Raw genomic sequence first — 21,013 nt, forward strand, 5'->3', positions numbered from 1 at the left:
TCTCTTCACTAGACTAATTCTGGGAGTTGAAGTCCACAAGTCTTAAAGTTGCCGATTTAAAGTTGCCCTTGGTCTTGGATTGGCATACTTGGGATGGGCAGGGACCAAAACCAGAGTTGGATAGAAATCTTTTTCCTCTGTTTCCTGGAAGCCCTTTTTGCTGGTGATGTCAGAGGGTGAGAACGACACCTAGGTAAGCATACACAGATCCTCCCTTGGCTAACACTTGTACTTAAAAACACTAACATAAACAGTGCATTATTGTCAAGTCACATGCACATCCACAACTGTTTGGCTGCTGAGTCATGGAAGAAGTTGAAAATTGGTTTCACCTTTTCTATCAAATACAGGCAGTCCCTTGCCTGACGACCACAGCCGAGCCCCAAATTTTTCTGCTGCTAAGCGAGACACTGAGTTCCCTTTCCCCCCCCCCCCCCCGTTTTACAACTTTTCTTGCCACGGTTGTGAAGTGAATCGCCGCAGCGTGTTAAGTTAGTCACACGGTTGTGTTAAGTCAGTGTTTCTCAAGCTTGGTAGCTTGAAGATGGGTGGACTTCAACTCCCAGAATCCCCCAGCCAGCGTTGCTTTGCTGGTTGGGGAATTCTGGGAGTTGAAGTCTGCCAGGCTTAAAAGTTGCCAGGGTTGGAGACCCCTGTCTGCTTTAAGGGTTAAAATCCTATGGATATTCAAGAATGTAGAACAGCACTGAGGGCCCCTTCACTCAGATGGCATGGACGCCATTTTAAGAGGTCCACTGAGGTTGTTATGTATGGAGAGAGGCTGGGGTCTTTTTCCTAAAGCCAGAGATATTCGTTTTAATGGTTCTGACCCTTTCAATAGCAAAACACTGGAAGCTAAATACAGTTTGGCACCTTTGGGATTGGCAGCACAACGCACGCTTTTGTTATCTGTGGAAACTCTCCGAGTGTGGCAAAGCAGGCCTAAAACACCACCAAAGTGTCCCCAAATCTTATTCAGACTCAAGGCCACTTCATTCTAGATTATCAAGGCTCCTGCGGGTCAAAATAACAAAAGATTAGCTGCTGGATTTGTCCCTTCAACAACAGCTCTGCTGAAAGGCTAAGCGGCAGCCTTAAATCTGGATTAACCAAGTTGGGTTTCAAACTGTAAAATCCAGCTGTTCAAAAGGCTATAGAGCCTCTAAGATCAACAGGTTTTGCAAGAGCTGGATACCCAACCTGTCACCTTGAAGGTCAAAAACGTTCAAGTTGGACTTTCTCTTGTCTAAGAAACCAACAAAAAACAACCGCTGGACTCTGCCCTGAAGGATACGAGAGCCACACGAGGGAAAAGAATTGTTAGAAATCGTTGTCAGACTCCTATTCCACACTTCCTTTTTTTTTTTTTTAAATGCCAATCCATCGTTCTAGCACTGGGATCATCCCCTAGTCCTGCCCGGCTTCGTAAGAACCACAACTGCATTTCGCTCTTACATCACCCGCAAAAAGATTCTGTAATCAAAGGCCAGCTGGTGATCCTGTCATCTGTATGATGGATGGGAGGCAGGAGAATCCTCTGGCACTTCTACCATTGCTGTAATAGTAAACTGGGCAGCGAAGCCAGGCCATGTGGATATGAATAGGCACAGGGAGCTCGCAAAAGCTCTTTTCTATAAAGCGGAAGAAAAGAAGGAAAGCAACAAGAGGCTGCAACATTTATACAGGAAGTCCTCAATTTACGACCACAACCGAGAACCAAAATTTCCACCGCGAACTAAGCAAGGTGGTTGTTTAAGTGACTTACACCCCATTTTACAACCTGCTCGTTAAATGAATCACTGCGGTTGTTAAGTGAATTAGGTGGTTGTTAAGCCAATCCAGCTCCCCCCCACCTCAATTTACTTTGTTTGGCTGGGAAGTTCACAAATGGTGACCCACATGATGCTGCAACCATCATATGCCGGTTGTCAAGTGCCCAAATTTTGATCACGTGATCGTGGGGAAATGGTGCCATGGTTGTAAGTGGGACAACTGGTCATAAGTCGCTTTTCCCCCCCAGTGCTGTTGTAACTTTATAAACGGTCACTAAATGGATGGCTGTAGGTCGAGGACTAGCCGTATTGCAAATTCCAGCTAAAGCAATCTGATTTTTCTAATGAAATCCAACATTAGCTTGCTGTTTTCTCCAGATTCTAGTTCAAACGTTCAGCATGATTGCGCCAGATGGATGGCAGTCCCCCCCCCTCGACACCGTAGAGAATCCGTAGATTTAGCAAGCCAAGATTTCAAACTTTCGTGGACGTGGAAGAAGATAAAGAGGCCTTCCACCTTGTGGGTTAAGTGCATTTGAGATCTCAATGGTCCTGAGTGGAAGAAGGCTTTTGGAAAGCGATGCATCTACAAGATGGACCCCGACACAAAAACGGACACAAAAACGCTGACACGCAAGAGCAACATCTCTTGTCCCCGAGGCAAAGTTGAGTAGGTGGAGCTAGCAAAAGAAGAAGCTCATATCATTGTCCTCCTTCAGTTGCTCCGGGACCACTTGATCAGAGATTCGTACATCCTGGTCAGCGTACCCAGATTCCAAAACGGCGTTGAACCAAGGATGGAGCAAAATTTCCGGCGCGGTGAGTCTTTCAGAGGGTTCTCGCCTAAGGAGGCTGCGGATGAGACACCGTGCTTTGGGAGAAACGTGGTCCGGTATGCAGAACTGTCCACGCCGGATTTTGGAAAAGAGGGCGGTAGGATCTGAGTCATGAAAGGGATACCGTCCCACTAGGAGAGTGTACAGCATAACTCCCAAGCTCCAAACGTCAGCTGACTTCCCAGAATAGGTTCCCGTTGTGTTTAAGATTTCTGGACTGACGTACGCTGGGCAGCCGTGTTTGTCCGACAATGCGTCGTCCTCTCCTTTCATGATGTGGGTATCTTCCAGGCTTTCGAGTCTCAGCTGCATCCTGGAGGACAGAAGAGGACAAGACCTCAGTTAGAATGCCAGAGAGGTAAATGCCACACTCACACAGATACATGCAACAGAGCCCATCCCAGTGGTGAAATCCTCTCCGGTTCTATCTGGTTCGCTGAACCGGTAGCGCCAGCGGCAGGAGGTTCCACCCACCTGCTGGAACGTCATTACGTCCTGTTTTTTAACCATCTGCGCATGCGCAGAAGAGGTGCGCGCATAGCGTGCACATGCTCTCCCGCGGGAGCGCACCCAAACCAGTAGCGAAAGTAAGTGGATTTCACCACTGGCCCATCCACACTTCTCTCAAACGTCGGCCATTGTTCTGAAACAGCAGCCTGCATTATCAAAACACCACTGAGAGTTTCTACACAGGGTTAATTTGCAAAGATGATAAAATAAGGCACATGCTATGGAGTTCACCTAAGTTCATCAGCCTGTTCCCTTCTCAAGGACATTGGCACTTTTATTATACGGGTGAGCCATTGTTGATCCAACGCCACCGTCAAAATGCTCAGGAGCACAGCTTTTGAACCCCAATGGCTCACACACCTGGGCCACTTGAAACGTTAAACCAATGGACATCAGGGGTCAATGAGTAAAAATGCATTCAATGACACAGGGTCCTTGCCTTACAACTTATTTGTTTAGTGACCGTTTAAAGTTACAGCGGCACTGAAAAAAAGAAATTTAGGACCGTTTTTCGCAATGATGACCCCAGGATCACGTGATCAAAATTCAGGCAGATGGCAACTGACTCGTATTTACGACAGTTGCAGTGTCCTGGGGTCATGCAATCCCCTTTTGCAACCTTGTCAAGCGAAGTCAATGGGGAAGGCAGATTCGGTTCAAACCGTATTACTAACTTAACCACTGAAGCGTTAACCACTGTGTGCCAAGAAAGCTGCATTGGCTTCAAGTGGTCTTCCGGGTGCGCTTCAAGGTGTTGGTTCTCATCTTCAAAGCGCTCCATGACTTAGGGCCCGGTTATTTACGAGACCACCTTCTGCCACCGATAACCTCCCACCGGCCAATACACTCCCACAGAGAGGGTCTCCTCAGGGTGCCGTCGGTCAGGCAATGTCGACTGGCGACCCCCTGGGGAAGAGCCTTCTCTGTGGGGGCACCCGCCCTCTGGAATGAGCTACCCCCAGGGATATGACTGATCCCGGACCTCCGAACCTTTCGCCGGGCTCTGAAAACGTTCCTATTTCGGCAAGCCAAGCTGGCTTAAAATTTTTTATTGGTGAATTTTATGGGTAAGGGGTTTTAAATTGGGGAAAGCCATTGGATTTAATTTTGTTTTAAATGTATTTTAATGTTTATATCGTATGTTTTTTAATCTTGGTTGTTCACCGCCCCGAGTCTTTTGGGAGAGGGGGCGGTATAAAAATTTAAAAAATAAATAAATAAATAAATAAATAAATAAATAAAATGGGGCCCAAACTCATTTAGCAACTGTCTTGTTTAGTAATGGAAACTGTGGGCTCAATTGTGGTTGTAAGTCGAGCACTATCTGTAACGCGGATGAAGGGAATAAATTAGCCATCATTTGCTTCCTTCAGAATGGCCACCTCTTCAAAGGAAAAAAAAAATCACAGCAAAACTTCTAGGCATGAATGAGGCCACAAGAGAGCCAGTATCCAACCTCACTGGCTGGATTGTCAATGGGTTGTCAGTCATCGAAGGAGAAAGGAGTGAAGGAAATGACATGTGCAAATGAGAAAGACTCCATTACAGCAAGACACATTCACAGGGCGACGATGATCTTGGATGAAAGCCAGTTTTGTCTTGGTGACATCAAGCCTTAACTCGCTGATGGGATTGCAGCCAAAACTTACATCCCTTTTGTTCCTGAAATAGTCGTAACTCTCTAGTTCAGTTTATACAACATCCCCACCCCTCAATTCACAGCACATGTACAGAAAGAGCCGTGCAGCTTTTATTTTATGCAGAATTCTCTTCCCCAAACCTTGCATTGCTAGAGTGCTGTTTTTTATATTTGTGGATTAAATATTTTCCGGCTTCTGTGGGGCGGGGTGCCGCTTTTCCTGACACCGTTGGCTGGCCAGCCTCCTTGCCCTGACCTTCCTCCTCCCTTTCCCCTCTCCTAGCTGGTCCTGTACATGGAAAATATGAGTCAGATTGCCCTACCTGCTCTCCAACTGGCTGGTGGGACTCATGTTTTCACACCTGTGCTTACTAAAGGCTAACCTCTTGCCCAATATTGCTTCACCTCCGGGGTTACCAAACGCGTTGCACACAACATCAACCCTGTGCAATTACTAAGTTTCTAAATTAGCAGCACGGAGGGGCAATCTGCTATTTCAGCAAGTGATTCAAATTTATCACAGGCAGCCAACAAACAACTGTTTCCCTGCAAGGAGAAACAGTTGCTGTTGTTGTTTTATTTTTTTTTTAGGTCAACATGTACTTTCTGATAGATTGCTCTCATCCCCAGGCCCCGCTGGTTGCCAAAGAGCCATTGTTTCGCTACAGGCTTTTCAACCTTGACTTTGATTGACTGATTCACACACGCCTGTTAAAACCCTCGTTGAGCGCCCGATGGCTGGAAGTTACAAAGTCACCTAATGGCACTGAAAACACTTAAGCAGGAGAACAGCTCAGATGCTTCATCTACGGTACAGAAACCCAGCTACCCATCTCACCATGAAAGCTTCCATTCAGCAATCTCTTTGTCCCAACTGTTACTCTGGATGCCCACATTCATGTGCCACTATCCCACTGTTATTTAGAAGTGCTAATTTGCAACAGGAGCCCTGAACACCCCCCCCCCCCAAAAAAAACCCCAAAAGGTTTGGGACTAAGAGACACAGGAATTAAATGCAAGAAGACGACGACGATGTAATCTACTCTTAGGGCAGGTGTCAGCAGCCTGCGGCTCTGGAGCCGCATGCAGCTCTTTGGACCCTCTGCTGTGGCTTCCTGTCGGTGATCCCACCACTGGCTGGCCCTCCCCTCCCCTCCCAGTCACTCCTCGCCTGGCCTGAGAAGGTAAGGGCGACAGCGGGGGATGGAGAAGCGGCCAGGGCAGAGACAAAGAGATACAGAGAGAGGGGGAGATAGAGAGACATAGAGCGATACAGAGGGAGGGAGGGAGGGGAGAGAGAGAGATGTCAAAAGGATTTTGTGGTTCCCGGTGTTTTTTAACAACTGGTTCTCTGCCCTAATGACTGGCTGGGTAGGCGTGGCTAGGGGCGGTCATATGACTGGTGGAAGTGAGTGATATCGGGTTGGCTACGCCCACCCAGGTTTTGTGGCTCCCGGTGTTTTCTTTTCTGTGGGAAACAGGTCCATATGGCTCTTTGAGTATTTAAGGTTGCAGACCCCTGTCTTAGGGAAATGAATGTTATCTTTGGACCTCCAGTCCATAGTGAGGAGCAACCCCTACCGGATTCAAGAATTCAGAATTAGGCTGGGAATAATTTGTTCCTTAATTTAACACAGAACAATCAGCTGCTCCTTCACCCAAACCAAAAACAGTGAAATTAAACACCAAAGGCTTTAGAGCACGCAACGCGGGCGCGCATACAGGGAGAATTAACGACACAATCCCTAGCATTCACAAGCAACTGTGCTCCATCACTTCAAAGTAATGTACGGATTGCAGCAATCGGGCGTGAAATTGCTTTGGATGCCAAAAGCAGGACTCCCACCAAGTTCAAATGGGCTGCTTTTTCCTACCTATTCTGGGCCAGCTGACACACGACCCAACTACAGTTATCTTCAAAGGGAGGATCTCAAAAATCCCTACCTTCCTCCCTTCTGCCCGTAGCACTCTTTCTTTAAGGGGTCCTACAGTTTATGTCCAGAGGAGGGCAAAGAAAAGTAACCTTGCATTGCTGGCACAGTCGTGAGCTTGGGTGGAGCAGCGTGCACCCAAGCCTGTGAAATACATCCATTGATACTTCACAACATTTTCTTTCCACCTGCCCTTAGGGCAGGGGGTGAAATCTACTTATCTTCCCTACCGGTTTGGAAGTGCGCATGTCACATGCAATTTTGGACCCTCTATGCATGTGCAAAGCCTTCTGCACATGCGCAGAGAGTAAAAAACGGGTTAAAACCAGGAAGTAAAGACATCCAGGCGGGTGGGCAGAGCCTTGCTCTGCTGCCGCCACTACCGGTTCTCCGAACCACCTGCCGCCACCACCGGTTTGTCTGAACTGGTGTGAACCGGTAGCATTTCACCCCTGCATAGGGCCAAGATCGAAAGGACCACCCAATTCTTTCAAGATAGCCAATAAACTGGGCCAGCTCTCAGCACAAACTGTGATTAACACAAACTACACGACTCGTTCTCTAAAAATACAATGTAAACCTACACCGGGGATAGGAGGAAGATGGTGCCGAGCTGTGCATCACAGGTAATCCTCAACTTACAACCATTTGTTTAGAGACGTTCAAAGTTACAACGGCACTGGGAAAAAAAATTAGTTATGGCAGTTTGTCACACTTATGACCATTGCAGCATCCCCATAGTCTTTTAGAAGTCTTTTATAATAACAGAGTGGGAAGGAACCTTGGAGGTCTTCTGGTCCAACCCCCTGCTTAGGCAGGAAACCCTACACCACTTCAGTCAAATGCTTATCCAACATCATCTTCAAAACTTCCAGTGTTGGAGCATTCACAACTTCTGGAGGCACCTGATCAAACTTCAGATGCTCGGCAACTGACTCCTATTTATGACGGTTGCAGTGCCCCAGGGTCATGCAATCCCCTTTTGCGACCTACTGACAAGCGAAGACCATGAGAAAGTCAGATTCACTTAACAACTGCGTCACTAACTTAACAACTGCAGTGACTCACTTAACAACTGGGGCAGGGAAGGTTGTAAAATGGGGCAAAACCCACTTAGCAATTGTCTTGTTTAGCAACAGAAAATCTGGGCTGAATAGTATTGAGTTGACCCCAACGCTATTCCTTCTACATCAAACCAAGGTGGCCTGAAGGCCTCCAAATCTGAAGGTAGCCAAGGCAGTTTTGTGACCTTCAATAAAGTTTCAAGACTTTATTGAAACAATAGATTAGCAGGGCACACAAATAGGTTGTACGCAATTGCCGAAAACACACTCATTCCTTCCCATTGTGCCACTGATGGCATTCCCAGCTAAGCCTGTAACCTCTCTGTATAGCTTCCATTCTCCCAACCCTTCCATTCATCACAGGTTCTTTATCTAATTCTCATTTGCCGTCAATGCCCAAATACAATTCATTTAAATGCATGACACTTAAAAGTACATCAATCTTTAATTCATGTCTACTCCGCCGCACACCTAACCTTGTAATCCAAGTCAAACCGCATGGGACAAAGTCATTCATAGACCAGTTATGCTAGTTTCTTTCTTTTCTTTTCTTTTTTTTTAAAATTGTTTGGATGGAAGCCAATTAACCATTGGGAAGCTTCAGCTCAATCAAGAGGAAGCATTTTGGATTTTAAACAGCCTCCAATCTCATGCCCGCAGCTGGAGTCTGTTAGTCGAAAATTAAGCTATTTCACTTAGCAATCAGAATCCCATCCCCGTTTCTGTAGTGAATTTATTTGTTTGCAAATATGGCAACTTAAGATCCTTAAGGGCACGCATGGCACATTGTGTACAAACGAGCCTCAGTGAAAAAGCTTAACATTCAAACATCCGACAAGGATTAACCTAGTCATGTGTGCCCCTGCTGAGAAGCCAGGATCTGGCACCAAACTGCCAGTTCATAACTCTGGGACAAACAAGCTTCTTGTTCATACACCATCCTGCATTATGTATTTATTTGCTCCAATAAGAATGTAGATTTTTAAAAAAAAAAGCACAAAAATGACCTTAAGAGGCGGAAAGAATTGCAATTTAAACAAACAAGCATGCGTGCTTCTCCTAGGAACCTTTTTGTGATATCTTTGGAAAGGATATTTAAGTGGGATTTGTGGAGGAAGAAAAATGTGGAAGGAAGAAAGCAGTCTGATTAAAAACAGCGCCATGAGGTTCAAGGTCTAAAAAGTAGCCCAAGGAGGCAGTGGTGGGTTCCTCCCGGATCGGCCCAGTTCCGCCGAGCTGGTAGCGGTGACGATATGACATCACCGAACCGGTTCTGCCCCCCCCCGCACCCCCACCCATCCCGCGTTATTCTTACCTTTTATTTGGCCCCACCCCCAATCTATTGCTGCCTCCTGAGTCCCAGCTGATGGGCTATAAGGAAAAACTGTTTAAACTCTTGCCATGGGGCTTCAAAGGGCCACCCTACAGCTGATCAGTAGTAAAAGGCAGTTTGGTGGTAGACCGGTGCCTCCAAAAACAAATGAGTATACCGGTGCCTGCAAAAATAAATGGGTAGACCAGTGCCTGCAAAAATACACGAGTAGATCAGTGCCTGCAAAAATAAACGGGTAGACTGGTACAGCTCTGCAAACGGTTAAAAGCCTGGTAGACCAGTACCTCTGCTAAATGTAAAATGAGCCTTGGTGGTGCAGCAGACTAAAGCGCTGTTAAGTAACACCAGCTGCCTGTAATTACTGCAAGTTCAAATCTCACCAGGCTCAAGGTTGACTCAGCCTTCCATCCTTTCGAGGTAGGTAAAATGAGGACCCAGTTTGTGGGGGCAATAAGCTTTGTATAAAAAAGAACACCACTTTGGGGGGGGTGAAAGCCCTACTAAGCAGGTATATACAAAAGTATGAAAGCTATTGCTTAACGCATTGTAAGCCGTCCGGAAAAGGGCGGCATATAAATCGAACCAATAAATAAATAAATCCTAAAGAATTGTCACATGACCATCAAGCCACACCCACAAAATAAGCCACGCCCACAGAACCGGTAGTAAAAAAATTTAGAACCCACCCCTGCAAGGAGGTCAGGAACAGAGAAAACATGTCACGTTTCAAAAATTATTTGTGCTATGCCTACATTGCAATCATTCAACTTTCAACATTTCACTAGACCAGAGTTTGTCAATCTTGGCAGCTTGAAGTTGTGTGGACTTCAACTCCCAGAATTCCCCAAGAATGGATCAATCATCCCACACAAAGCTGCTGGGTTAATAGAAAAGGCAAAGGCTCCATTACAGGTGGTCTTTGACTTACGACTGGCCGTTCCAAGTTATGACAGACCTCCTCCCCCCCCCCAATGACTTATAACCCGGATTCAAAGTTTTAATGCCTCCCCCTGCAGTGACATGTTGGGTAAAAACCGGTGTGCAATTACAACTGTTGGTAGCATCCCATGGTCATATTATTTTTTGGCCAGAAACTTGAATTTATATCTAATTTCCAGCAACAAAACACACATTGGGGACAACGGGTTCACTTAACAACCATGACATCCGCTTAATGACAACCACAAAAATGTCATCAGTTTAGGATTAGTTACGTGAGTGTCTCGGCTTACGAACCTCATAATGTACAACGGAAATTCTCAGCTCCCTTTTAGTCGCAGGTCGAGGACTACCTGTATATAATTTGTTGTCTACTTGTTCAGCCTGTTTTGCTGATCTAAAGAGGCAGGCAAGATTGTGTCACATTTGGGGCATTATTTTATGGCTGCTCTTTATTACAGAGCTGAATGCTTTCTCTTCCTTGACCTCACAACCACCCAATGAGTAATCCACAACTCCTATTAGTATTTTTATAGCAGTAACTGATGCATTAGGAGGGGGAATAATGGCACCCAGGACTGCCCTGGCCTTGGCCTGGAGGGTGCCAGCAAATCAAGGCAGAGTATGCTGACTGGGGAATTCTGGGAGTTGAAGTCTACATATCTTCAAGATGCCAAGGTTGAGACATTTATACATTCTTCAGTGTAATAGTTCTTTGGATCCCAGCCAGAAGTGAGGCAGCTGTTTATATAACACCACTCGCTTACTAGCATGGCAAAAATGTTGGGCTTGAAATAAGAAAAGGGAAGGTCACCTGGGATGCCCATTGTCCCTTGAATGTGCTCTGCCTATCTGCCCTTCCCAACAGCGTTAAGGGTATAATTTCGCAGGCTATCATCAAAATGGCTGTGGCTTGCTACACATTATGGGAGGTGTTACCAGATATTATATAGGAGCCTCGGCGGTGCAGCGGACTAAGTGCTGTTAAGTGCTAGCACTTAGCTGCCAGCTGCCTGCAATTAGTGCGAGTTCAAATCTCACCAGGCTCAAGGTTGACTCAGCCTTCCATCCTTTCGAGGTAGGTAAATTGAGGACCCGGATTGTAGGGGCCATAAGCCAGCTTTGTATAGAACAACACCGCTTGGGGGGGGCCGAAAGCCCTAATAAGCAGGTATATACATAAAAGTATGCAGGCTATTGCTATAATGCATTGTAAGCCGCCCTGAGTCTACGGAGAAAGGCGGCATATAAATTGGACTAATTAAATAAATAAATAAATAAATTATTCCCTTCAGAAAAAAAATAAAAGTACTAGTTTCCCCAGACTGGATCACCATCTTTTCTTCATTCTAAAGAGGCCTATTTGGTACAGAGAACTGCTCTATGATTCACAGCAGGGGTAAGCAACTGGCCTCGCCTGGGCCAAACCCGGCCTAGCGACGAAAACCAAAAAACACAAAGACTACGGGTTTAGTATTAGACGTGGCAATTGGGAGCACGTGGTCTGAGGATCCTCTTTGGAGAGAGGCCTGAAAGCCAACCATCACATAGGCCCATCGGCTCACCTTTCTTCATTAGAGAACACAAATTTCCTGAGTTTGAGGTCCCCCAGCACAATGGCAGACTGGTGGCAGTGAGCGACTGCAGACACAATCTGTTTGAAGAGTCTAGCGGCTTCCTGCTCCGGCAGACGCTTGCAGCTCCTAACGTAGGAATGCATGTCACCAAAGTCCTTGTCGAAAAAGACATATGCCTTCGTTTCTCCGAGGATGACCTCCACAATCCCAGTGATGTTTCGATGTGATGGTAACTGGATGTAAGGCCTGATTTTGTCCTGGTAGTGTTTGAGAGGGAAGACCTAGAGATAGAACCAAGAAGGGAAAAAAAGAGATTAAATAAGGTTTTATTGGAGAATACAAGCAGCATGATAGATTACCTTGATGGATCCTGATTAAAATATCTGCAGTTGTGGGGTCCTTGGTGCTCCCTGAGCTTGGCTGCTTTTTTGCAGACATTTCATTACCTAATTAGAAAACACGACCAGGATTTTATTAGAAACCACACTCCTTTCTATCACTGATTATGTTACCTGGTGGGGTAATGAAACGTCTACAAGAAACAGCCAAGTTCAGAGAGCACCAAAAACCTTGAGTTACAAATATTCTCTTCTATTGACATCTCTACATTCATTAAGCCATGTTCTTACAATTACTAGTACAGGAAGACTCTCCATCAAACCACCCACCAAAGAGGAGATCGCAGAAACTGCCGCCTTTGAAGAACGCGGCTATGATCCAAACAGAACAGCATGGAAAAAGAGAGACAAATCAAGCTTTTGGAAGAATTATACACTTCCTGGACCAGGCAACTGAAGTTAAGATGCATTTCGTTTCTGTGCAAAGATATTTAGATGAGGAAGGGGGTTTTATTTTGGGAACGTGATGGAATAACAATAGTCCAAGTAGCTGAAAGAAAGGGTGGCAACTTGGCCATCTCCCAAACTGTTGAACTAGGACATCCCTCATGGCCCAAGATCCGCATGATGTCTTGGGCTGCTAGGTTTTGGAAATTACCACCTCCTGGAGGTACATAAGGCTCTTCCTGAGCTAGAGAGAACTTCTGCCTGTAGAGCATCTGGCATTAGATAGCAAGGAAAGTCTTAATTCCCTAACAAGGACAAGAAGTATCCAGCTAACAGCCTACTGGAAAACCCGATACCAAATAAACGCTGATCTAATCTGGGAAAGTAGTTCTGATGTACCGTATTGTTTGGGATACCTCTCTCCAGACACCGCTTAAACATCACGCCTCTTTGCATTAAAACTTTTAATATCTGCAATTCCTGCTTTTTGCATTCGAGGAAGACCAAAAAAACAAAAAAAACCCAGCCCTGAATCCTTTGCACACTCACTGTAAACACTGACCAGCAATTCCTTGCCAGCACGTATGTACAGTAATGCTCCCTTCTCCGGAGCGGTCAAGGAAAAATGAAGGGGAGGTGTGTTTGGGGGGGGGGAGGTTTGAAGAGCTATTAAAAGCCACCAAAGCAATCACCTCCCAGTGAGTCAAACAAAGGTGAAGGCAACCGAGCTGAAACATTTAGGCAAGGAAGAAGAAGATTAAAGCTTCTCATACTTTATTCACAGATATTTTGCAAGACTGCAATCATGTTCTGGGACTTGCAAAGAGCTTACTCACATCCTAAGCCAAGCTGGAAATGGTGACTCTTCCAACTTGGCACAAACTCCCAGAGAGAAAATATATTGCAAAGGGTCTCCAAACAATTTTCCCACACACACACACACACACACACAGAGCCTCTTCTTCCTCGCTACTTTCTCTCTTGGGTGGGTGGGGATCATCAAAGTCCTCTTCTCTATCGGAACTTCATCTCCCATACATGCTAAAGCCGTGTTAGGCTACACCAGCCTGGTTGCAAACCCAGCGGAGGTTAAAAAAATAAATATTTCAAGAGAATGAGACCGATTTTCCTGACTTGGAAAAGAGCAATTCTCACCACAGGTCAAAGAGTTTGCAAGCCAGAACAGGCAATCCTCTAAAACAGGGGTCTCCAACCTTGGCAACTTTAAGACTTGTGGACCTCAACTCCCAGAATTGCCTGGGACCTAAAAACAAAACAAAACAAAATTCTACCCACCCACTTACGTTCCTTTTCTTCTCTTTTCTCTGTTATTATCTGCCCTGTGTTAGAATGTAGATTGTAAGGTGTATCAGGGAAGTTGATCTGGCAACTTAAGAGCCTAACCGGAGGCACGCCTGCTTGTAACTACTACACTTTAAGGAAGAGCATACGGGGTTCTAACTATATTTAGGCTGTTTCTAAAACCAGGAGAAAAGCAGAAGGAGGTTAAAAGTGGAAGTCAGTGGTCAAAAGGCTCTCTAGAGCAGTGGTTCCCAACCTTGGCAACTTTTAAGAAGTGTGGACTTCAACTCCCATAATCCCCAGCCAACATGTCTAACTTTGGTTACTTTTTAAGATGTATAGACTGGCTGGGGAATTCTGGGAGTTGAAGTCCACCTATCTTTAAAGTTGTCAAGGTTGGGAAACACTGCTCTACTGTAGAGCAGGAATCTCCATACTTGGCAACTTTTAAGACTGGTGGACTTCAACTCCCAGAACTCCCCAGCCAGTCCACATTATCTTAAAGTTAAGTGTGCCGGCTGGGGGATTCTGGGAATTGAGACTTCAAAGTTGTTAAGTTTGGGAGGGAGGAGGAAAGTTGTCAAGTTTGGGGAGGAGGAACACCTGCTCTAGAGGGAGTCCATTATATGGCAGCAGGTGGATTTTCACACACCCTCTCCTGCATCAGGAGGTGGCTCAGTGGCTAAGATGCTGAGCTTGATCAGAAAGGTCGGCAGTTCGGCGGTTTGAATCCCTAGGATAGATCTCCTGCATGAGCAGGGGGTTGTACTAGATGACCTCCAAGGACTCTTCACACACCCTCTCCTGCATCACGAGGTGGCTCAGTGGCAAAGGATGCTGAGCCTGTGGATCAGAAAGGTCAGCATGTTGACGGTTCGAATCCCTAGGATAGGTCTCTTGCATGAGCAGGGGGTTGGACTAGATGACCTCTGTTCCTGTTATTAATCCCAAGAGTTCCACCGTGGACTTTTAACGTTTGGAGCAGCCCCATTTGTTGCAGAGAGCCGGCAGGTGGCAGTAGGAAACTTCACGGCTGCAGCTTCTGCCTTTCTCTCTCCCGGCAAGGCGAGGAAGCGAGGGGAGGCACAGTGCGTGTTTTATTTAAAGAGCCGAGGAGAGACCTCATGGAAAACTTGGAAAGCTCTCCCCAGCTCTAGTGGCAGTCAAGTCCTGCTTGCGTACTAGGCTGCAAGGAGGGGAGCGGAAAACAAGAGGAGGATGACGGAGGAAACCTTAACCCTTCCTTACTCCCAGGACCTTTTCCCGATGCAGTTAAAAATACACACATATACACAACGCACGCATCCAGCCAGGATGCGCTTCTTTTCTTGCAGGGATTCGCTTCTTCGTGCATCCATATCCACCTCCCAAATATCGCGGGGGGGGGGGGGGACCCATTTCTGGGCCAAAGTCTGCGCTTGCAAAGCGAATCGGGTCCCAATTTTGGGAATTTTCAGAAAGGCATCGCGTTTTTTGCAGGTATTTTTTCTTTTCTTTCCCGGGACCTTCAATTTTTTATTTTATTTATTTTATTTTTTTTGTTCCGATCCCGGCACATATCGATGCCTTCTCGGCTTCCAGATGTTGAGGTTTCCTCGGAAGGAAGCCCCCCTTCAGTGGGAATGTGGGCTTCTCTCTCTCTCTCTCTCTCTCTCTCTCTTTGCTTTTTAAAGCTCCCCTTTAAAAGCAAAAGGCAGAAGGGAACTCGTGGGGTTCGAGAGGCAATTTGCGGACCGAGTTCTCAATTTTTTTTTAAATTAGATTTATATGCCGCCCTTCTCCGGAGACTCAGGGCGGCTTACAATGCAGTTAAGCAATAGCCTTCATCCTTTTGTATATTTATACAAAGTCAGCTTATTGCCCGCACAAACTGGATCCTCAATTTACCTACCTTAGAAAGGATGGAAGGCTGAGTCAACCTCGAGCCTGGGGGAGATTCGAACTTACTAATTGCAGACAGCTGGAGTTAAATTACAATGCATTAGTCTGCTGAGCTATCCAGGCTCCTTTCACGTTGTTCCCCCCCCCCTTCGCACAAACACACACAAACACACACACACACCGTCGTCCAAAGGCTCAGCCTTGCAAGTCAAGATCTTCGCTTTGCGCTGCACAACAGCCGATCCGGCTGCCCTTGAAAACGCCGGCTATTCATCGTCACGGCTGCCGTTAACCGAGTCCCATTCAGGGCGAAGAAGCGGCGCGCTGTTGGTCTCCCCACCGCCCCGGGGGAAGGTCGCTCTCTCTCGCCCGCCCGCAAATCCCCGAAGGCGGCTGCAGAGGCTGCCCAGATCGCGCCCCGGGCTTACCTTGCAACGCAGCTCCCGGCCGGTGTTGATGTCGAGCGCCCTCGAAACGTGCTCCCGGTCGAGCAAGGGCAACAAAAGGTAGCCGGCCACCAAGCTGGGGCCCTGGGCGCTGGCAAGCGAAGCTTCGCCGGGCGGAACCGGTGCGCAAGGCGACCCCGGCGCGCTGAGGCAATCCTGGGGGACGGCGGCGGCGGCGGTGTAATCGACGGCCAGGCGGGCGCACTTGGCGGCGGCCGGAGCTTCCTCGCTGGCGGCGGCGGCGGCGGCGTCGTGCAAAAGCAAGCGCTTGGCAGGGGCGCTCCGGCAGCGGGGAGCGGCCGCCGGCGAGTGCAGAAGCGCGGCGGGGCTGCGGGGTTCCAGCTGGCGGCTCATGGAGCTGGAAGGCGGCGGCGGCCGAGCAGGCAGGCAGGCAGGACCTCGAGCTCCTGCGCCAAAGGAAGCCGGACGGGCAGCCGACGGAAGGAGCCGAGCGGGCTGCCGTGCTTTCTTCTCCCGGCTGGTTCCACCCGCTCCGCCTTAAAGGTCGCTGTGAGCAGCCGCGCGGGCGGTGAGCGAGCGTTGGGCAATGCCGTCCGGGCTGGCGCGCATCCCTTCCTGGAGCCCCCCCCGCCGACAGCAGCTCCGTGCGCGCCCAGCCGCCCTCACCGTCTGCCGGCGCTTCTGCCAAACTCCTGGGAGCGCATCCGAAGTGCCCCGTGACGCAAAGGGAAGTGGGCGGGGCTGCGGGGTGCCAGCCCGCCGGCTCATTGGCGGCTTCGGCTCCATTCAGAAGCCGCGGGAGCGAGCGGAGAGAAGCGGGCGGGCGAGGGCGCGCGCGCACTCTCTCTCTCTCTCTCTCTCTCTCTCTCTCTGTGCGCTCCGCATAGACCGAGATGGAGCGTGGAAGTGGGGAGGGAGCCAAAGGTGGTGGTGGGGGGATGAAGGCAGGGGTGAAATCCAAGTTTTTTTTACTACCGGTTCTGTGGGCGGAGCTTGGTAGGCGGGGCGGGGCTTGGTGGGCGTGGCAGGGGAACGATCCTGCAAAATCTCCATTCCCTCCCCACTCCAGGGGAAGGATACTGCAAAAATCTCCATTCCCTTCCCACTTCTGGGGGAAGGATACTGCAAAATCCCCATTCCCACCCCACTCCAGGGGAAGGATACTGCAAAATCCCCATTCCCACCCCACTCCAGGGGAAGGATACGGCAAAATCCCCATTCCCACCCCACTCCGGTGGAAGGATACGGCAAAATCCCCATTCCCTTCCCACTCCTGGGGGAAGGATATTGCAAAATCCCCATTCCCACCCCACTCCAGGGGAAGGATACTGCAAAATCTCCATTCCCTCCCCACTCCAGGGGAAGGATACTGCAAAATCCCCATTCCCACCCCACTCCAGGGGAAGGATACTGCAAAATCCCCATTCCCACCCCACTCCAGGGGAAGGATATTGCAAAATCTCCATTCCCACCCCACTCCAGGGGAAGGATACTGCAAAATCCCCATTCCCACCCCTCCCTGGGGCCAACCAGAGGTGGTATTTGCTGGTTCTCTGAACTACTCAAAATTTCCACTACCGGTTCTCCAGAACCTGTCAGGACCTGCTGGATTTCAGCCCTGGGTGAAGGTCCCAGTTGCCAGGCCTCAAACCCATCGATGCGCCCTGCTTTTTTCCCCCCAGGGGCGAGACACTGGAAGTAACAGATAGTAACAGATTAACAGAGTTGGAAGGGACCTTATAGGTCATATAGTCCACCCCACCCCCGCTCAAGCAGGAGACCCTACGCCATTTCTGACAGATGGCAGTCCAGTCTCTTCTTGAAAGCCTCCAGAGATGAAGCTCCCACAGCTTCCGAAGGCAACTTCTGTTCCATTGGTTGATTGTTCTCACTGTCAGAAAATTTCTCCTTATTTCTAGGTTGAATCTCTCCTTGGTCAGTTTCCATCCATTATTCCTTGTCTGGCCTTCGGGTGCTTTGGAAGTGTAGCTCCGGAATGGGACAGCTGGTTTCATCCAACTTGCCGCTGGGCAATTTGCCCGTAGCTGACTTTGCCACAGGAAAAACTCGCTGGAGGACAATTCAGCAATTCAATTTAATTATTTCAAACGATTTAAAAAGATTTACTTTTTGTCTTTCACATTTTGTTTGGTCCCTCTTTTGGCGTGCTTCCTTTAATGATTCTATTTGACTATGAATAGTCTATTTGACTATTATCATCACCATCATCGAACATGAAACTCAGTCAACTGAGCATTCAAAAATGCATCACAAATACCATTGACTGGTGCTAATAGGATTTTTACCCTATGACTATCATTAAGCGTTGTACCTTATGATTCTTGATGAACGTATTTTTTCTTTTATGTACGCTGAGAGCGTATGCACCAAGACAGATTTTTTGTGTGTCCAATCACACTTGGCCAATAAAAAATTCTATTCTATTCTATCTTGTCCTGTCCTGTTCTGTTCTGTTCTATTCTAATGGTTGATACGGGTTGCTGCTAGCATCCTAGGTATCAACCAAGTACCTTCTTAAGATGTAGAATGCTTCAAGTAGCGCTGTTTTTTGCAGTTCTGCTGGTGTTATTGCAGGAAGCTGCAATTTGTTGATGTATCTTATAAAATTCTTGGACATGATACCAAGTGCCCCGATGACAATGGGTATCACTGTTACATGTTTCATCCATAATCGTGTAGTTTCAATGGCCAGGTCGCGATATTTCGTGATTTTTTTTCCAGTTCTTTTTCTTCGACTCTGCCATCTCCAGGTACAGCAATGCCAGAGTCAAAGAAAAAGAACTGGAAAAAATCATGAAATATCGTGACTTATTATTATTGTTGTTGTAATTCTTGACCTGTGGCAAATTGGCTGTGGTGAGATAGTCATGGCAAGTTGTCATAGACCTGTGTAGCTCAGCCTCGTTCCCCTCAGTTCCACTTGACACAGTGAACTAGAACTGGTGATCTCTTCGCCACTTCACCAAACATAAGGGTTTTGTTTATATTTTTCTGGAGATAGGGCTATCTGCAAGCTCATGCAGTTGGTCTGAAGCTCAGAGATTTGAGAAATGTAAAAAGACAACCTACAATATTGTATTTTCATTTTGCCTGTTTGGCAGCCAATATATGGGTAGTCCTCGATTTGTGGTCACAATTGGGAGCTTCATTGCTAAGCAAAGTGGTTCTTAAGTAAACCACACCACACCAGATTTTATGATCGTGTTTGCACTGGTGATTATGCAAATCACTGCAGATGTTAAGTGAATCACCCGGTCATTAAACAAATCCGCCTTTCCCCATTGACTCTGCTTGTTGGAAGCCAGCTGGGAAAGTCACAACTGGCAATCATGTAACTCTAGATTGCTGAAATCATCGTAAATACAAACGTGTTGTCAAGCCCCTGAATTTTGATCCCAATGGTTCTGATCGCGGGAACATGCCATAAGTCACTTTTTCGGTGCCGTTGTAACTTTGAACAGTCGCAAAATGAATGGCTGTAAATCAAGGACTTCCTGTAATAAGCCCTCGGTAGAAACTGTTCCTTGCACCCTTCCTTGAAATGAAGACCAGCTCAGCACGACATCCAGCGTGTCACTCGCTGAGCAACCTGTCTAATGGAGCATGACAGCCAACAACTCACACTTTCAGTAAAAGCTTCCTCAGCTCTTTCAATGTGTCATACTTGAGTTGTTCAAAATGAATGCCATTGGCGTCAGCACTAAGGAAGCAATAGATAGATAGATAGATAGATAGATAGATAGATAGATAGATATAGATAGATATACGATAGATATAGAGATAGATAGATAGATAGATAGATAGATAGATAGATAGATAGATAGATACATAGATACATAGATAGATGATAGATAGATAGATAGATAGATAGATAGATAGATAGATAGATAGATATAGATATACAGTAGATATAGAGATAGATAGATGATAGATAGATATACGATAGATAGATAGATAGATAGATAGATAGATATAGAGATGATAGATAGATAGATAGATAGATAGATAGATAGATAGATAGATATACAGTAGATATAGAGATAGATAGATAGATAGAGATAGATAGATAGATAGATAGATATACAATAGATAGATAGATAGATAGATAGATAGATAGATAGATAGATAGATAGATATACGATAGATAGATAGATAGATAGATAGATAGATAGATAGATAGATGATAGATAGATAGAAAAATCCAGAAGGAAAAACCTCAATAGGACAAAATGGACGAGATGCCAACACTTCCTAAATGATGTAGCCGGGTTTGCTGCAGGATGTCATATTAAAAAATCAAACTAGCAGTCAGACAGTGCAATCGATGACTGGTTTTTTTTTTAACTTGTGTCACCTGTGCAATGGACCTATGAAAAAGACAGAGCTTCAGTCGTATTGCCATCAGGCCATTCGTAACTTTCTATACCATATTCTGCAAGATACTCCATTTTGTGCAGTATAAAATAAGAATTGAAAAGACAACCCTGTAAACTATGGCCCCCTTTATGATTTGTGGACTTCAACTCCCAGAATTCCTGAGCCAGCATGGAGAGCCTACATCAGTGATGGCTAACCTTTTCTGGACCGAGTGCCCCCAGCATGCGCCCCACACATGCACAAGTGTCCTCCGCATGTGCCCCACCCCCAGCATGCGTGCGCGGCCACTCCACATGCACCCCACTCCTGCTCATGCATGGCAGAGACCTGAAGACCAGCTGGCTGGTGGGAGGTATACGCGCATGCACGGCAGAGCTGAGCTGGGGCGACGGCTTGCATGCCCACAGAGAGGGCACTGCATGCCACCTTTGGGTTACATGCCATACGTTCACCATCACAGGCCTACACCATTCCGGACAAATGGCCGTCCAATCTCTTCTTGAAAACCTGCAGAGATGAAGTACCCACAACTTCTGAAAACAGGCTGATCCACTGATTTATTGTTCTCACTTTCAAGAAATTTCTCTGTGGTTCTAGGTTGGATTTCTCTTTAATGATCTTCCATCCGTTACTTCTTGT

The 21,013-nt window shown here is 46.9% G+C and overlaps 1 protein-coding gene across 1 annotated transcript; it reads right to left on the bottom strand.

Annotated features, from left to right (window-relative positions):
- Positions 1–458: 458 nt before the first annotated feature.
- TRIB1 (tribbles pseudokinase 1) lies at positions 459–16,596 on the bottom strand. Its single transcript, XM_070940331.1, has 3 exons — positions 15,998–16,596; positions 11,590–11,882; positions 459–2,921 (listed from the first exon to the last, which is right to left on the bottom strand). Exons 1-3 carry the CDS (start codon positions 16,367–16,369, stop codon positions 2,453–2,455), a joined length of 1,134 nt encoding a protein of 377 aa, XP_070796432.1. The 5' UTR covers positions 16,370–16,596; the 3' UTR covers positions 459–2,452.
- Positions 16,597–21,013: the final 4,417 nt, after the last annotated feature.

This window comes from Pituophis catenifer, unplaced genomic scaffold (genome assembly GCF_029215685.1).
Source record: "Pituophis catenifer annectens isolate HBS135680 unplaced genomic scaffold, rPitCat1.0.hap2 SCAF_3, whole genome shotgun sequence".
Classification (NCBI taxonomy): domain Eukaryota; kingdom Metazoa; phylum Chordata; class Lepidosauria; order Squamata; family Colubridae; genus Pituophis; species Pituophis catenifer.

Coding starts and splice junctions, on each gene's coding strand:
- TRIB1 (XM_070940331.1), bottom strand. CDS start 16,369: ATGAGCCGCCAGCTGGAACCCCGCAGCCCCGCCGCGCTTCTGCACTCG. Junction 11,883..15,997: donor GCCGGGAGCTGCGTTGCAAG/GTAAGCCCGGGG, acceptor TTCTATCTCTAG/GTCTTCCCTCTCAAACACTA. Junction 2,922..11,589: donor GTGTTCTCTAATGAAGAAAG/GTGAGCCGATGG, acceptor TCTGTCCTCCAG/GATGCAGCTGAGACTCGAAA.